At 44.5% G+C, this 17,675-nt stretch overlaps 2 protein-coding genes across 4 annotated transcripts in view; one reads left to right on the top strand and one right to left on the bottom strand.

Moving 5' to 3' along the window:
• The first annotated feature begins 92 nt into the window (after positions 1-92).
• LOC115107144 (uncharacterized) lies at positions 93-6,179 on the top strand. 3 transcript variants are annotated; one of them, XM_029630575.2, is made up of 13 exons: positions 93-166; positions 368-399; positions 659-725; positions 824-956; positions 1,234-1,378; positions 1,508-1,628; positions 3,165-3,252; positions 4,154-4,265; positions 4,412-4,517; positions 4,597-4,675; positions 4,896-4,965; positions 5,077-5,191; positions 5,555-6,179. In XM_029630575.2, coding segments are annotated over exons 1-13 (1,128 nt in total). In that variant the 5' UTR covers positions 93-165; the 3' UTR covers positions 5,614-6,179. The 3 variants fall into 3 exon arrangements, with proteins under 3 accessions (XP_029486435.2, XP_029486434.2, XP_029486436.2); XM_029630574.2 differs by having other exon boundaries at positions 98-166; positions 644-725; XM_029630576.2 differs by lacking the exon at positions 659-725 and having other exon boundaries at positions 104-166.
• An 81-nt stretch (positions 6,180-6,260) lies between these two features.
• Positions 6,261-17,675, bottom strand: part of scyl2 (SCY1 like pseudokinase 2) — a 19,965-nt gene continuing 8,550 nt past the window's right edge. Inside the window, exons 5-18 of the mRNA XM_065008373.1 lie at positions 17,515-17,664; positions 17,182-17,403; positions 16,781-16,897; positions 16,288-16,413; positions 15,857-16,033; positions 15,333-15,455; positions 14,581-14,694; positions 14,051-14,183; positions 13,487-13,605; positions 13,303-13,403; positions 10,590-10,662; positions 10,313-10,402; positions 9,486-9,605; positions 6,261-9,258 (exon numbers count right to left, since the gene is read on the bottom strand). Of these exons, the coding sequence (XP_064864445.1) occupies positions 8,644-9,258; positions 9,486-9,605; positions 10,313-10,402; positions 10,590-10,662; positions 13,303-13,403; positions 13,487-13,605; positions 14,051-14,183; positions 14,581-14,694; positions 15,333-15,455; positions 15,857-16,033; positions 16,288-16,413; positions 16,781-16,897; positions 17,182-17,403; positions 17,515-17,664 (2,280 nt within the window). The 3' untranslated portion in view covers positions 6,261-8,643. The remainder of the gene's footprint in view (positions 9,259-9,485; positions 9,606-10,312; positions 10,403-10,589; positions 10,663-13,302; positions 13,404-13,486; positions 13,606-14,050; positions 14,184-14,580; positions 14,695-15,332; positions 15,456-15,856; positions 16,034-16,287; positions 16,414-16,780; positions 16,898-17,181; positions 17,404-17,514; positions 17,665-17,675) is intronic.

Below are 17,675 nucleotides of genomic sequence, written 5' to 3'. Positions count from 1 at the left end.
CTTTGTTCATCTTTATTTATCGTTCTCCAATCTGAAAGGTTATGTTTTATGCAAAACAGAGACGCGCCCGTCAAGCCCAAGAAATGAAAGTGAAAGCAGTACAAAAGAAAGTCATGACTGATGTGTAAAGACGAATGAAACTTCCACTCTATATTTTCAACTAAAAGTAAGAAGTGTTATTTATACACAACCATTTAACTATTATATTTAAATAACTAGCCTTTCAACTTTTCTAGACATGATTTAATAAACATTTAATCTGTTGGGAGTTTTTGTTGTTGTACTAAAGCAAGCAAATCGGCTCGTCATTGACTAGATTATTTTTCACTTTGTTATAATGATTACGTTTAATATCTGTTATTTACAGTGTCATTACGTGGGTTTGGAAATAGTTATCTGGTAAGTTTACGAGCATTACAGGTCAACATTTCTCAGTTGCATTATTGTTTGCATAGACTATTGTCAATAACACACCAACAAAACACGTTATAGTCAAATGCCTAATCAGCTGATGTCACAGCTGACTACTTGAGCAATAAATCGGCCATAGCAAAAAATCAAGTACTTAACAATGAATAAGAGCTCATAGACCTGCCGGTATATCATTCTGTAGATGTACATTATTTATAGGAAATAGTTTCAGACTTGTTTATTGAAGGAATATGAGGAAGAGGAAGAGGAGGAAGAGAACTATGAGCAGAGCACATCTAGTCAGTCTGCCTCAGGTAAGTTAAAGGGAAAGAACTACAGAAACTGACTTTAGATCAGTGCAAAGGGGGCAACTGCAACAGATGACACACAATTGCTATTCCTATTTCGACAGCCAGGGGGAGCCACGTTGAGTGGCAGCTGTATGAAGGAGAGAGATGGCTTAGTATTGGCAATGACCATGTGATCGAGACCCACTACTGCCAGCCTGGGGCCAAAGGAATGAACATCTACCCATCACACATGGGGTCAGTGTACATATGTTTAGTGCCAATTTGTTTATACAGGCTGCATCCCAATAGTCTTGAATAGTGTTAATTCCTTGTCCCCTTTCCTTGATAGATAATATTGGTTCAAGGAGGTGAACAGGAGAGGAAGTATTTTAAGAGAATTAAGACTCAAACCTCGGATCTGATTATGTATTTGTTATATGTTCAACAATAGTTCAGTAACCTAAGTTCTGACATATGTTTTTGAACAAACAGGTGGATTGTGTGTGTAGCCTTTCTGCTCTGTGTATTCTAGGCAGGTCTATATAGATTTTGATCAGATTGAGGCTCAAAATGCTGCCATGAGTGTACGGCGACTCACGTTCCTACCTCAGGCTCAAAGTGAAGACATCGGGTGGTATTTCAAAGACGATATGATATGGCGTGAATACGGTTCTTTGGTGAGTGAATCTGAAAACTCCCAAATGGTCCTATAATACGTTTTAAATTGGAATTAAATAAAAATGAAATTCTCCCTGCATATTTCATTTCTCTCTCTTTCTGCTCATCCCCCTTTCTCCCGACCCCAGGGTCCAGGTCAGGGCTCGTCCTCAGTCAGTAGTGGTGATGTGGAACGACAGTACATCCTCAGACCTCAGGGGACCTTCCACTTCACTGTGGGGAGCACCAGCTACACCTTAGACTTCACAGGTAGACTCCACACAGGGCCGTATTCATTAGGTCACGCTGTAGCAAAACGTTTGGAAACGTGCAGCGGAAAAACAAACCAAGGTATTCTTATTATAAATTCATAATCTCTCCCAATTATGGACTGTTTTGTCCCTCATCCCACCACATACAGTGTGATGTGACAGAGAAAGTAGCCAGTAGCATAAAGAGGGAATACCAGGGTTGAGATCTGGCACTTGGGGTTTGATTCAATCCATAGTGTGGAAGATCTGCGCTTTAGCGCGATTGAGATTTAAAGGCAATGTTACCACGTTTGCGGAGACTGCATTCACTTAGAAGCTGCATATTTTGGCTCAATACGGCAGCCTAGCCTAGTGGTTAGAGCGTGGTTAGAGCGTCTAACCACTAGGCTAGGCTGCCGTATTGAGCCAAAATATGCAGCTTCTAAGTGAATGCAGTCTCCGCAAACGTGGTAACATTGCCTTTAAATCTCAATCGCGCTAAAGCGCAGAGTAACCGGAAGGTTGCGAGTTCAAACCCCCGAGCTAACAAGGTACAAATCTGTCGTTCTGCCCCTGAACAGGCAGTTAACCCACTGTTCCCAGGCCGTCATTGAAAATAAGAATGTGTTCTTAACTGACTTGCCTGGTTAAATAAAAGGTCAAATTAAAAAATTAAATTAAAAATTTAAAAAAATAGTAAATTACCTTCAAATGTCAACTGCGCTACAAGTCTTCTGCTCTATGGATTGAATTGATCAGTTTATTCGTCACTTTTTGGACATAATGATATTGTCACCGCTGTTTGAAGAAGTGGACCAAAGCGCAGCGTGGTAAGTGTTCATGATATTTTAGTAGAACTGAACACTGAATAACAAAACAACAACGAACGAAACAGTTCAGTCTGGTGCAGACACAAAAACAGAAAACAACTACCCACAAAACACAGGTGGGGAAAGGCTACCTAAGTATGGTTCTCAATCAGAGACAACGATAAACAGCTGCCTCTGATTGAGAACCACACCTGGCCAAACACACAGAAATAGAAAACATAGAACACAAAAACATAGAATGCCCACCCCAACTCACACCCTGACCAAACCAAAATAAAGACATAAAAATGATCTCTAAGGTCAGAGCGTGACAGATATGTACCTATTGATTCTTGAAGAATAAAACTGATAAATTCCTTGTGAGCTTAGTTCAACTGTCATACCCCAAATACAAGCTTGTTTCACTCCAGTGTTTGTAAATTGAAACTAACATTTAATAGCCTCAAAGCATGGTTAAAAATATACTTTTGATATCATGGATGGTCAGTCCTTGCAATCATATCTCTATGAATTTGAGATTGGTTACATTTCTCCAGCTTCCTCCCTTACCTTTTTACCAAAACAGGGGCATGAAGAAGGATTTGTTTTTGTTTCAACTGCTGATTGCCGCTTTAAGTTTATTTTTTGTTGTTGTCGAGCAATTGACAACACTTTGCATATCCTGCTAGACAGCATTTTCCCGTACAATACAAAGCTTTTTCTTAGCATATGTATGTCTTCTTCAGCTATGACACAGACCAATTCAGCCACCCGGGTACAGAGAAACATCCGGCGGCGTCCAAAGTTCAACTCCGTCGTCTCAGGGAATGGCAGGTATGAGGTTTTCATCCACAGCCTTATTCCATTTAGACCCCTAGCCTCTTCCCCTAGGATAGGGCCTACGGTGAACAGCAGGTATTTTGGCCCCTAGCCTCTTCCCCTAGGACCTATGGTGAACAGCAGGTATTTTGGCCCCTAGCCTCTTCCCCTAGGACCTATGGTGAACAGCAGGTATTTTGGCCCCTAGCCTCTTCCCCTAGGACCTATGGTGAACAGCAGGTATTTTGGCCCCTAGCCTCTTCCCCTAGGACCTATGGTGAACAGCAGGTATTTTGGCCCCTAGCCTCTTCCCCTAGGACCTATGGTGAACAGCAGGTATTTTGGCCCCTAGCCTCTTCCCCTAGGACCTATGGTGAACAGCATGTATTATGCCGCCTCATCTATATACACCGTTAGGCGCCTGCCTCATTAATTTAACCTGTGTGGTGGTTGTGTTGCCAAAGTTATTTGAATGGGTAAGTTCCAGGTCAACTTCACTGCCTTCGTTGTATTGCATCATCGACTGAGCACTCAGGCAGCTGTATTATATGATGTGTTTAGCTGATTATTTAAACCTATCCAGGCGTTGTGAGATCTGGCGTCTGCAATGTAGTCAGCCTGGAGCGCAGCCTTTCTGTATACAAACTGGCCTATAGGAATCTTGTAGGTGTTATTCAATGGAAATATTCATCAAATCTATACAGAAAAAGTTACAAACACCAAAACAAAATAGCCACAACATAATAATAGCATTAAATATACATTATTTAAAATGTGATTGGTTTCCCCTTTGACCTCAACTCAGTGTCAAGATAACTTTACATACTTTCCTGACATATGCAAGTGTGATCATCTATAGTTTCATACCTAGTTTGTCACAGCTACACTGAAGTGTAAATTCACTATTTCTTTGCAGCGTGTCCATTGCCCAATCAGCCCCCACCGTAATTGCCTCACCACCTCCCTCTGCTGGCTACACCTGGGAATTCATGGGCGAGGAGGGAGTGTGGATAGAATACCAGACTCCAGTGAGTGGGACATTATTTTATTCCTTGAACCCTTGCAAATAGCACACTACATGACAGATTGTATATTGTATATGCCCTCATTAAGGTGAGAAAGGGGGAGGGAGACAGTCATGGTGTAGCAGCACATAATATGTGGCTATTTCCAGAGTTGCTCACTGGAGAGTGCTGGGATTGAGAGACGCTACCAGAAGAACCCTAAGGGACAGATACGCATCAAAGCTGGGAGATATTCCTACACCCTCGACTTCTCAGGTCCGACCGACTTAAATACTGGTGTACCATAACGTGACCTGTCTAGGAACGCTCCTGAACTGTTCTGTGTCTCTTCCAGGCATGTGTCAGACCAACGTTCACATCGGGACCAAAAGAATTGTGAGGAGAACTCAATGTGAAGCTCAACAAACAAGCAGGTATGGACAATAAAGGCTGGGAACCTAGAGCAAGGAGTTTTACTGACCAAAGTCTAGTCCCTATAGGTTAGGGCCAATAGTTTTTCCTGGTCTGCTCATGTAGTCAGGAAGATGTCCTGGCCATAAGTCAAGGCCTTTCTGACCTGCTAGAGAAAACCCATGTGTAACAACTGTACAATGTGACAAATAATGAAAAACTGTCTAATTCCTGTCCTCTCAGTGGAGGATTGGGTTTACGGTCCCGTTGGCAGTTTCAAGACGTGGACGGAAGCTGGAAAGACTTTGCCAAAGTAAGATGAACCGTTTTACTGCTCTCTCTCATCAGACTCCATAAGAGTAGTTTTCATATTACTACATTAAAAACAAATGACCAAGCAGCGTGTGTTGACTTAATCCTGTAGAGGAGCGACACCTGCAGTGTATCCAGCCAGGACATTGAAGCCCAGTACCAGCAGAACCCAAATGGAACTATGAACTTCACTACCAGGAGATTCAGCTATCAACTGGACTTCTCAGGTAAATATGTCATCTTCTCAGAACAAGTGCCTATAGCAGGCGTGTCAAACTCATTCCCTGGAGGGCCTGTTGTCTGCTGGTTTTTCCTTGTAATTACAACCTAAACCACCAGGTGAGGGGAGTTACTTTCTAATCGATGACCTTCATTCATCAGTCAAGTACAAGGGAGGATCGAAAACCCGCCGAGACTCGGCCCTTTGTGGAATGAGTTTGACAAGTGCCTAACGGGTGAAGGATAGCAGTTGGTTGAAGGTTGAGGACTAGTTTAATTGATTTGATGAATCCAAACTCCAAACCAAGCGTTTCCGGTGTTGGAGAACATTATTGTCATGACCTAATAGTTGTTTGATTTGTCTTTCGCAGCCCTGACCCAAAGAAACCTGTCCACTCAGACCACCCGATCTGTTCGACGCCTGAACTAATCACTGCCCACGATACTGTCCTCTGTCAGGGGCAAAGTGCAATACCCTGGCAGTGGAGGCTGGTGGGAGGAGCTATAGGAGGACAGGCTCATTGTAATGGCTGGAATGGAATAAATGGAACGGTATCAAACACATGGAAACGTTTCACTCCGTTTCTTTCATTCCATTCCAGCCATTACAATGAGCCCGTCCTCCTATAGCTCCTCCCACCAGCCTCCACTGTACCCTGGGTGCATCTCAATTGTCTGAAAGTGGCTTCCTCTCAACCCCATTTCTTCATGTGCACAGTGAAGACAAGTCACTGTCCGGTACTGAGATGGAACCCCTTCCATTCCACCTCTTCCTAAAAATGAAACTTGTTTACATATGTATTCATGGATTTACTGTTATTTCTTCGACATTGTGCATATACTTAAAACCCAATACTGTTATTAGAAAAGTAGCTTCTGACAATCTGCACAATATATATTTTTAAATGTGATCTGTAGAAAGAACCCTCTCACTGCCAATTGTACAAAAGGAACAAGCCTTTTGTCTTTAGTTTGAATAAAGGTGATTTTCAAGTATCTACTGTTGAGGCAATCTTATTCTAGAACTCAAGTTACTTTTCAAATCTCTGGCTTAGACTCAAATACACAGACATCATAGAGAATATTAGATTGTGTATTTTCATATATATGTACAGATTTTCATTGAACCACCTCAGACAACACCACACAATACATAGTTCATAGAGGCCACATGACACATATGACAGCAGTAGGATACAAAGGATCAGAACTCTTGTAGAAGAATAGGTTATTTTTTGTCCTCGCGTCCAAACGCACGAGTCACGGTGACAGGAAATGCAATCCAGTTCTCGCCCTCAAACAGGCTTCCGTCGTCATAGTTACAATCACATGAACATTGCGGCTACCTTTCGTGAAAGATGGACATCAGAGGTCTTCGCCCAATCAGGACAGACCTCCATCACTTGTGTCCAATAGAGAGGTTTTACAACCCAGAAGGCCCACCTTTTTGTTATACACTAGCCCATGGCATTATCATTGTGCCAGCTCAGTGCCAGCTCACCTAGTCACGGTTTACAGTAGACATAATTATTAATTTCAATCCAACAAAGACCTGTGAATATAAATTAGCATGTGTTCAGTTAACAAAACCTACATCCCCAGTCTGCAAACAGCATTCAGTGAGGATTCACACAAGGGGGTTGGTCTCAAATGTCTACAATGGCGTCCTTTTCTCATCTCCTTCCTTCACCTGCACTAGTCTGCAACAGGTGGATAGGTGAGATGACACTCCTGTCCCATTTGGCTTTCACCTTATCCTGCGATTTCAGTGCAGATAAAGGGAAGGAGATACGCAAAGGGGACGAGAAACAGAGGCTACTTTTGACTATTGAGATGCAGCCCCAGACTTAGTTCCACCCCAAGGATTATTACTGCACACAGCGCGCCTCTAAGGCCTCTCATTCATCATCACAAGAGCGCAACAACCCAAGGGCCCCTTTAATATTTATTTATCAACCATTTAGGACAGGTCCCCTTTAATGAAAAAGTGCTCAACTCATGATATATATATATATATAAAAACTGCATTTGATAGTACATTTGATATGTCCAACGATTAACTTAAAATGCACAGACTGCTTGCTTTGTTGAAAGCAGACTGGTTTGATGCATGGAATAAAATAATGAATTACTAAATTCACCACATTTCAACAGGATCACAATCGTTGTTGGTGTCCCAGCTTGGTCAGGTCAGTAACATGATGGAAGGGAACCCATTGATGAAGTCAGAGGGGGTATTACAAAACAGGAACACACAGGGCTAAAGTCACCAGACACCAGACAAACTATAACTCAATGAATTAGGATTGTGCTGCAATTTCAATATGCACATGTGTATACTACTTCACATTCATTCACAATTCCCAGTATATATCGACCAATCACTCCCTTACAGCAAACCATAGGGTACATATGCAGGTGAGTTACTACAATGAGGAAGGTAGCCGTGTGTAGCGGTCACCCTCACAGCACAGGCTTCTGTGTGGATAACAATCCCTAACCAGACTAATTGCCTAAACACAATCAACCCCTCCCTTTTCAAACTGGTCGTTGAATTGGATTTCTGCTCAGAAAATACCCTTTTCTTTAGGTCAGAGAGTGCAGAAGTGCTAGTAACATTTCACCGCACCCACTATAACATCTGCTAAGCTGTGGACGCAACCAATAAGCTTTGATTAGATTTTCACTTCCATCCAGTTTCATTTGGATTCATCTATTCTGTAAGAATCTTGACACTTATGACATCACTGTTGAATCCTTATCCATCATCTCATTCTAGGCAGAGAACAGAAAGCATGGGTACTAAAAATCCCCAAATGGAATGGGGTGTTACTGCGGAGACCGTTTCCATGGAGACTTGGCCTTTCTGCCCGTGCGGTTTAGCCGGTGATTCTACAGCTCTTCTGGATTGTCGTCCTCAAAGCAACAGGACCCCACTAAAAAGAACCACGTTGATATGATATAGCAGGCTGCTGAGGTGGCAGCATGAATAACATGTGTTAGCGCTGGGCTACAAAGGAATGGACTGAGAAAGACTGGTCTCCATGCCACTGCTCATCCTAGCACATAGAACAGGGATTATGGAGAAGAGATGCATTCTAGAATAAACCTTTCACCCCAAAGTGTCTCAGGTAAGAAACCATATGAAACCCCCACAAACATTACTGAGAGCAGAACACAACGTATGTGTCTTTTCCCCTCACTCTCTCTCTCTCTAGTCAAGACGGTTTGGAATCCACGTGCAGATTGAAAAACTGAGTGTTCAGTCCGATGGGAGCTTAGAAGAACCACACTGCAACCCAAACCACAGAAGATTAAAATATAAATAGCAACAAATATCAAGTGGATTTCATCATCATTTTCACAGTCGGTCCAAAAAGTGGATTTGTCTTTCTTCTTGTTTGCAGTTCAAAAGTCCACCTCCCCTTCTCTCCGTCATTAAAAGAGGGGAAAGTTGTTTTCAGCCAAATAGGTCTTTCAGGTCATTGTTGACGGACGAACTGTGTCTGAGCCCACCACCCGCGTTCATTACGGGAGCGGCCGTGGGCTGAGAGAAGTTCTGCGGGCTGAAGAAAGGGTTGGCCTGCATCCCGAACCCGCTGGTCACCCCTCCCATGGCTAATGGCGCGCCCTGCATCGGGGCAGTCTGACTGGGCTGGGCTGAACCAAACTGATTAAGCCAGGGGGTGGCGGTGGTCCCAGGGTTGGGCTTGGGAGGAGCCATTTGGTTGAGGCTGACTTTGGGCTTGTTGGAAGTGAACAAGGAGTCCAGGGCAGACATGTCAGGGGTGTTGGTACTCCCTTGGTTGTGGGTCAGGGCGCCAAAGTTAGGGGTGCTGGTGGTGGTGGCCATCCCTCCGTAGAGGCCGGGGCCGGGGGGGTGCATGCCCTGCCCACCTGTCTGGAAGCCCATGGTTGGGTTGTAGCCGTTGCTGGCCATAGAGCCCATGGGGGTGGTGGAGGGGTAGGCTGAGATGGTGCTGCCCTGGATGAGGCCTGGTCTGGGGGGAGACGTGAGGGACAGGCTGCCCAGGGATGTCATATTGTTCAGCAGGCAGCTGGTCAGGTCCTTGGCCTGCCAAACACATCAGGTCAAATCAGCTTATCATATCAATGACAAATAGGTGGCAGGTTTGAAGTGGAAACTAAAGTAGATTACATCACTCTAAAACATCAAACTAATAAATTATACAGATATTTTGTGATTGTTCTATATGAGGAGATCAAAACATGTAACCATGGATGGCTACCAAGTAAGGAACTATACATTTTCACACAAGTATGTGTGAGTATGTCTACTACCTGGGTAGGAGTAGTAGCTGGTTTGATACTCTGGGGGGCTAGCGCTGGCTGGTTTCTTAGTTTGGCTGCCTGTTCCTGTTCCTTGGCTAACCGCTGCTTCTCCTCCAGAGTCAGAGACATCTATAGAGAGAGAGGGGGAGAGGGACAGAGAGAGAGAGGAGGAGAGGGACAGAGAGAGAGGAGGAGAGAGGGGGAGAGGGACAGAGCGAGAGAGAGAAGAGGAGAGAGACAGAGCGAGAGAGAGGAGGAGAGGGAAAGAGCGAGAGAGAGGGACAGAGCGAGAGAGAGGGACAGAGCGAGAGAGAGGGACAGAGCGAGAGAGAGGGACAGGGACAGAGAGAGGAGGAGAGGGACAGAGGGAGAGGGACAGAGAGAGGGAGAGGGACAGAGAGAGGGACAGAGAGAGAGGGACAGAGAGAGGAGGAGAGGGACAGAGAGAGGAGGAGAGGGACAGAGAGAGGAGGAGAGGGACAGAGAGAGGAGGAGAGGGACAGAGCGAGAGAGAGGGACAGAGAGAGCAGGAGAGGGACAGAGCGAGAGAGAGGGAGAGAGGGACAGAGCGGGAGAGAGGGAGGAGGAGAGGGACAGAGCGGGAGAGAGGGAGGAAAGAACAGAAAGCCTTAATAATAACCCCTTATCCCTGAAATATACACTAGCAGCTATACAAGGTTAGGATAGATGAGATGGGTTTGGTAACGTTCAATCCCAAAAAGAGAGTTAAACAGAACATGCACCACCCAAGCTAATTTAACAGGAACGTTAACAGACTTCCACTGCAATACGTTTGCTCTGGTCTGTGCCTACGGAATAAGATGCAGAGTACGTACTCTGTTGAGTTGGGGAGCTGATGCAGAGTTTCCGTTCGCTTTCCCATTAACCCCTGTACTCCCAGAACTCCCTCCAAAGAGATCATCAATCTGGAAAAAGACAACGGTTTCAATAAGCAATAACACTAACCCATGCCAACATGCATCTTTATGATACATTTGGCCTTATAAGTGGATGAAATCACATACATCAAGCCTTCATTAAGTCAATCCTTCATGCATTTGCCTCATCCGGGCAATCGCCTCTCCCCTCGTTGTCAAGGAAATGACCCCTCACCTGGTTGCCAGGGCTGGGGGTGCGCTTCGTCTCTTCCGATTGGTTGGTCTGACTGGTATTAATATTCATACTCCTGAGGACAGACAGAATAGCTCAAACTATTTTATTCAGGGTAATTTGTCTCGCACAAACAATCAAATACGACGACTCAACCCTCATATTTCTAATCAGATTCTGAACATTAACTTGCATCACATCTTTCCTGAGTCATTGTTGACTAATAAAATGACAAGTAGGAAGATAGTAAATACAGAAAGCCCTGTATATAGTAACCTTACCCCTATACATATCTACCTCTATCAGTCCAGTATCCCTACTGGAACTGACCCTGTATATAGTAACCTTACCCCTATACATATCTACCTCCATCACTCCAGTATCCCTACTGGAACTGACCCTGTATATAGTAACCTTACCCCTATACATATCTACCTCTATCAGTCCAGTATCCCTACTGGAACTGACCCTGTATATAGTAACCTTACCCCTATACATATCTACCTCTATCAGTCCAGTATCCCTACTGGAACTGACCCTGTATATAGTAACCTTACCCCTATACATATCTACCTCTATCAGTCCAGTATCCCTACTGGAACTGACCCTGTATATAGTAACCTTACCCCTATACATATCTACCTCCATCAGTCCAGTATCCCTACTGGAACTGACCCTGTATATAGTAACCTTACCCCTATACATATCTACCTCCACCACTCCAGTATCCCTACTGGAACTGACCCTGTATATAGTATGCGTACTGGAACTGACCCTGTATATAGTATGCGTACTGGAACTGACCCTGTATATATTATGCGTACTGGAACTGACCCTGTATATATTATGCGTACTGGAACTGACCCTGTATATATTATGCGTACTGGAACTGACCCTGTATATAGTATGCGTACTGGAACTGACCCTGTATATAGTATGCGTACTGGAACTGACCCTGTATATATTATGCGTACTGGAACTGACCCTGTATATAGTATGCGTACTGGAACTGACCCTGTATATATTATGCGTACTGGAACTGACCCTGTATATAGTATGCGTACTGGAACTGACCCTGTATATATTATGCGTACTGGAACTGACCCTGTATATATTATGCGTACTGGAACTGACCCTGTATATATTATGCGTACTGGAACTGACCCTGTATATATTATGCGTACTGGAACTGACCCTGTATATAGTATGCGTACTGGAACTGACCCTGTATATAGTATGCGTACTGGAACTGACCCTGTATATAGTATGCGTACTGGAACTGACCCTGTATATATTATGCGTACTGGAACTGACCCTGTATATAGTATGCGTACTGGAACTGACCCTGTATATATTATGCGTACTGGAACTGACCCTGTATATAGTATGCGTACTGGAACTGACCCTGTATATATTATGCGTACTGGAACTGACCCTGTATATAGTATGCGTACTGGAACTGACCCTGTATATATTATGCGTACTGGAACTGACCCTGTATATAGTATGCGTACTGGAACTGACCCTGTATATAGTATGCGTACTGGAACTGACCCTGTATATAGTATGCGTACTGGAACTGACCCTGTATATATTATGCGTACTGGAACTGACCCTGTATATAGTATGCGTACTGGAACTGACCCTGTATATATTATGCGTACTGGAACTGACCCTGTATATAGTATGCGTACTGGAACTGACCCTGTATATAGTATGCGTACTGGAACTGACCCTGTATATAGTATGCGTACTGGAACTGACCCTGTATATAGTATGCGTACTGGAACTGACCCTGTATATAGTATGCGTACTGGAACTGACCCTGTATATAGTATGCGTACTGGAACTGACCCTGTATATATTATGCGTACTGGAACTGACCCTGTATATAGTATGCGTACTGGAACTGACCCTGTATATATTATGCGTACTGGAACTGACCCTGTATATAGTATGCGTACTGGAACTGACCCTGTATATAGTATGCGTACTGGAACTGACCCTGTATATATTATGCGTACTGGAACTGACCCTGTATATAGTATGCGTACTGGAACTGACCCTGTATATATTATGCGTACTGGAACTGACCCTGTATATAGTATGCGTACTGGAACTGACCCTGTATATATTATGCGTACTGGAACTGACCCTGTATATATTATGCGTACTGGAACTGACCCTGTATATATTATGCATACTGGAACTGACCCTGTATATATTATGCGTACTGGAACTGACCCTGTATATAGTATGCGTACTGGAACTGACCCTGTATATATTATGCGTACTGGAACTGACCCTGTATATAGTATGCGTACTGGAACTGACCCTGTATATATTATGCGTACTGGAACTGACCCTGTATATAGTATGCGTACTGGAACTGACCCTGTATATATTATGCGTACTGGAACTGACCCTGTATATATTATGCGTACTGGAACTGACCCTGTATATATTATGCATACTGGAACTGACCCTGTATATATTATGCGTACTGGAACTGACCCTGTATATATTATACGTACTTACTTTATCATGTTGTTCTTATATCTCATGTGTTTTTGTTCTACCTTGTTATTTTTAGTAAAACATTGTTATTGATTACTGCATTGTTGGGGTTAGAGCTGCAAGAAAGACATCTCACTGTACTGGTGCACCTGACATTACAACGTCAGAGGAAGACAGGAGGGAGTGATTTGACGGATACCTCTGTTGTTCCTGCATGCTGTGTAGCTGCTCCAGTTTGGTCTTGTGCTCTGCCTCCATACGAGTCAGCATGTCTTTGATCACAGCCATGAAGGAGTTAAACTGAAACACACAGAGAGAGGGTTGGAATACAACTTCTGTGTGTGTGTGTGTGTGTGTGTGTGTGTATGTGCGCATCTACCTACCTGATTGAGGTTGAGGTTGTTGTCTATACTGAGCGAGACTAGGTGAGGCAGACTCTTGGCAGCTAGGTGCTCTTTGGGGATGCCCAGTTTCTTATGGGAGAAGGTACACTTGTAGATCCCTATGGGAGGAAACAACCATACAACCATTCCACAACTAATCAGAACCACGACAATCAATACTGTTAAAGCGATAGATCATGTTTTTAAGTGTTACCCTATTTCAATGAGTAATTTCATCCTAGGAGGATTGGCCCATTTCATCCTAGGAGGATTGGCCCATTTCATCCTAGGAGGATTGGCCCATTTCATCCTAGGAGGATTGGCCCATTTCATCCTAGGAGAATTGGCCCATTTCATCCTAGGAGAATTGACTCATTTCATCCTAGGAGAATTGACTCATTTCATCCTAGGAGAATTGACTCATTTCATCCTAGGAGAATTGACTCATTTTATCCTAAGGGATTCTAAAATAAGATAGAACTCTTTAACAGTACTGATCATTTTTTCTGTTGAGATCCCTAGGACTATTATCTGGATTCTAAGACGTTCTAGATGTTCCGTTACCTAGAACCCCCATGAGTACGGCTGGTTCTCTGGAGGGGATCTGTTGCAGGAAGGGAAGGATCTCGTCAATGACGTACCATTTGTCCAGGTACTCCAGAATCTTCCCCAGACACACCAGGGAGTTCACCCTCACCTACACACACAGGTCAAACATACGCACACACAGTCAGAATATTTCTGTCCCCTGTCAATCAATGGTCAGTCAAAAACAACCATGTGCATTTGATCAACACACACACAGAGAGAGAGAGAGAGACAGAGAGACAGAGAGAGAGACAGAGAGAGAGACAGAGAGAGAGACAGAGAGAGAGAGACAGAGAGAGACAGAGAGAGACAGAGAGAGACAGAGAGAGACAGAGAGAGACAGAGAGAGAGACACAGAGAGAGACAGAGAGAGAGAGACAGAGAGAGAGAGACAGAGAGAGAGAGACAGAGAGAGACAGAGAGAGAGAGAGAGAGAGAGACAGAGAGAGACAGAGAGAGAGAGACAGAAAGAGAGAGACAGAGTCAAATGAAAGCGAGAGACTGACTGCAAGTGAGGAGGTCTGTAGACAGGCAGACTTGATGCGGGGGATGAGTGCGTTCTTCATGGAGGGATACTCAATCAGGTTGGCGAAGGTAGGGATTATGTTCAAACACAGCTCCTGGGGGGGGCACACAAATATATGGCACAGCATTGCTGATGACGTAATGGCAGGGGTTTCCATAGAATCACATAGAGCCTAGAACTCTCAAATGGACATTGGGATCATAGCAAAGCCAAAATATTGTCTGTCTTGGTCAGGCGTATTATAGAAACTCTATTGAGGTTCCCATGTGAGCTTTACAGAGTTGGTTGAATGTGCTGCTAACCGCTGGTCCAGGGTCAGGTTTTTCTTATCCTCTCAATGGTTAGTTTAGGATTTGGGGACAGGAAATGAGATTCTAGAGCTGTGGTTACGGGCAATTTGTACCACAATTAGTGTTTAGAGGTTAACGCTGCAGTTATCTTCCTACACTTGACTTCCTTCACTACATCACTCATTTGGAGAGGTAAATAGAGATGTCTGTCTTTTACAGTGTACAGTACCTGGCCAACAAATTACGCATTAAATCAAGGCAGCGTATTTTCAACGGGCAGGAAATGTAATGGCAACGGACAACAGTATACTAATTTACACTTACCTTAAATCACACTCTAACTTTAACCTCAATCCTAAACCTTATTTCATTAGTATTGCAGTTCTCTTTCTGCCGGTGGAGTAAACCCTTTGTAAACCCATGATGTGCCTGTCCGTGGTACCTGTATCTGGATGGAGGGGGCCTCCAGGGCTCTGTAGACCATGGGCAGAACGCTGTTCTTAATGTCCTCCGGTGGGGTCTTGGTCAGCAGCAGGTCCATCTTTTGCAGGAAGATCAGCAGGATCTGAGAGACACAGAGGGTTAAACGCGGTTCATCCAGGCTTAATGATGGGAGAGCGACACAAAAAGAGAGAGATGGGTAACTACCAGTGAAATGAAACTAGGAATAAAGTGAGCTCTTTTTTTAAGCATTAGAGTGTTACACACACAGTCTTAGCAACTACGCTTAGCAAAGACCACTCACCATATTGCTTGCCTGAAGGCGTGGAAAGGAGAAGAGAGAGAAACAGTATGATATATACAGCCCTGTCACCAGATAAGACTAGAGGATGCTATATGCTTTATCTAACCATGCCATCCCTGTAACACACATCAAGAAAACATAGAAGGTAGTCCTAAAAACTGGGTATGGGGATACACTGTATGTGTGTGTCCTTTACATCCTGTGTGTGTGTGTGTGTGTACCTGGACAGGCTCCTGCTGCTTGAACACAGGGCTGAGGTCCGGCAGGATGAGTCTGACGTACTCGTCCTTGGTACACTCCTCTGCGATTAGCAGCACGTTGGGCAGGACGAACGGCACCATGTCTGGGTTCACAAACTCTGAGGTGAGGGCTGGGAGGATACGATACACCACCACTCTCTGGGGTGGAGAGGAAGAGACAGGATGCAAAGAGGCTAGGAATAGTGGCTTTAATCAGAATCATTTTTATTAAATCACCTTTGAGCACATATTTGCAAAATGGCCAATCCCAATTTGACTGGATTACTGAAGACCACGTTCCAAGCTACCTGTCCACTGAGCATGAAGCATTCTACTGTAGGAATGTACAACTAGGACACTAAAATGACCTGTAAGAGCAACACACACTCACCACACACACAGTGAACACTAACCTTGGGTAGCTTGGGCAAGACCTTGGGCAGGTTTTTGTAGAACTGGGACTTCTGCAGGTTGTCCCTCTGGAAGAGGGAGTCAAAGTAGGCCAGCGTCACCGCCCCCACGTCATCAAAGAAGGGGATCTGAAGCACCCAGACACAGAGAAGGGATTATTCAACTGAACTGGGTGGTAATGGCATAAAGCAGGATCAATGACTTCATCTTGCTTCAATTCTCTGAAATCACTTTTTAGGAAGACGATCTTGAAACGGGCCTTCAACCGACGACACATATTCAACCGACGACACATATTCAACCGACGACACATATTCAACCGACGACACATATTCAGGTTTAGCTTTATTAATGAATCAGAAAATCTAAAAGGTATTTCTAAGTATTTATCAGTTAGCTAACTTGGTGAGCGGGTTTTAATATGTAAAAAGTATAATGTATCCTGTTGTATTAGTGACACAAGGTCATAGTTGGTGACACGGGGGGTGATCGGACCTTGGTCATCTGGTCAGCGTCAGGCCGGACGTTGGGCGTGACACTCAGCAGCATCTTGACGTGCTCCCTCACCTCCTCAGGAATCTTATTCAACATGGTGGGGCTCAGTCTGCTGAGCTATGGACAGACGGGGGGGGGGAGATTTACTAATTCAAAAAGTGTGGAATCAATGAAGCATTACAAATATTGCAGTGCACTTGGGCATTAATATCCCTGTCCTTTTCTCCCCAAAATGCTAAGACGTGCTGCATTCTGACTAAGGTCTGCTGTCTGAATGAGGTCCTTGGGTGCTGTCGCTCCAGAGAACTCCAGAACTCACAACTTTGATGTATATTTTTTACTAGCAATCAGGTGGACTTGTTCTGGCCATCAAGCCTTCATCTCACTCCCTGCCCCCTCACCTGGTCCAGCTGTCGGCTGAAGCTCTTGAAGATGTCGTGCTTGTTGACCTGCAACACCGGCTTGCCCTCGTTGAAGACGGCGTGCATCACCACGCCCAGCGAGTACATGTCCGAGGCGGCGTCGCAGCTCACCGACAGGATGTACTCGGGGGCCAGATACTCTGGGTTGGGCAGGCAGAGCGGCGGCAGGTTGGGCTCCCACTCCTTACAGGAATACTTGGGCTGAGGGAAGGAGGGAGGGAGGTGGAGACAGGTATGTAAGGATATATACAGATCCACACAGAGGAAGAGATACATAGAGGTGCACACAGGCAGATGCGCCGAGCGTCTCACCTCGGCATCGGAGGGGTTGATGGAGGAGATGCTGAAGTCAAAGCCCATGATCTTCCAGGCTCCGCTCTTGTTGAGGATGATGTTCTCCAGACACAGGTTCCCATGGACCATCTTCACCCCGCTGTGTAAGAATGACAAGCCCTCCGAGATCTGAGGGAGAT

Source organism: Oncorhynchus nerka, linkage group LG23, assembly GCF_034236695.1.
Source record: "Oncorhynchus nerka isolate Pitt River linkage group LG23, Oner_Uvic_2.0, whole genome shotgun sequence".
Lineage (NCBI taxonomy): Eukaryota > Metazoa > Chordata > Actinopteri > Salmoniformes > Salmonidae > Oncorhynchus > Oncorhynchus nerka.
The sequence above is the reverse complement of the archived record's forward strand: the minus strand, read 5'-3'. Positions and strand labels throughout refer to the sequence as shown.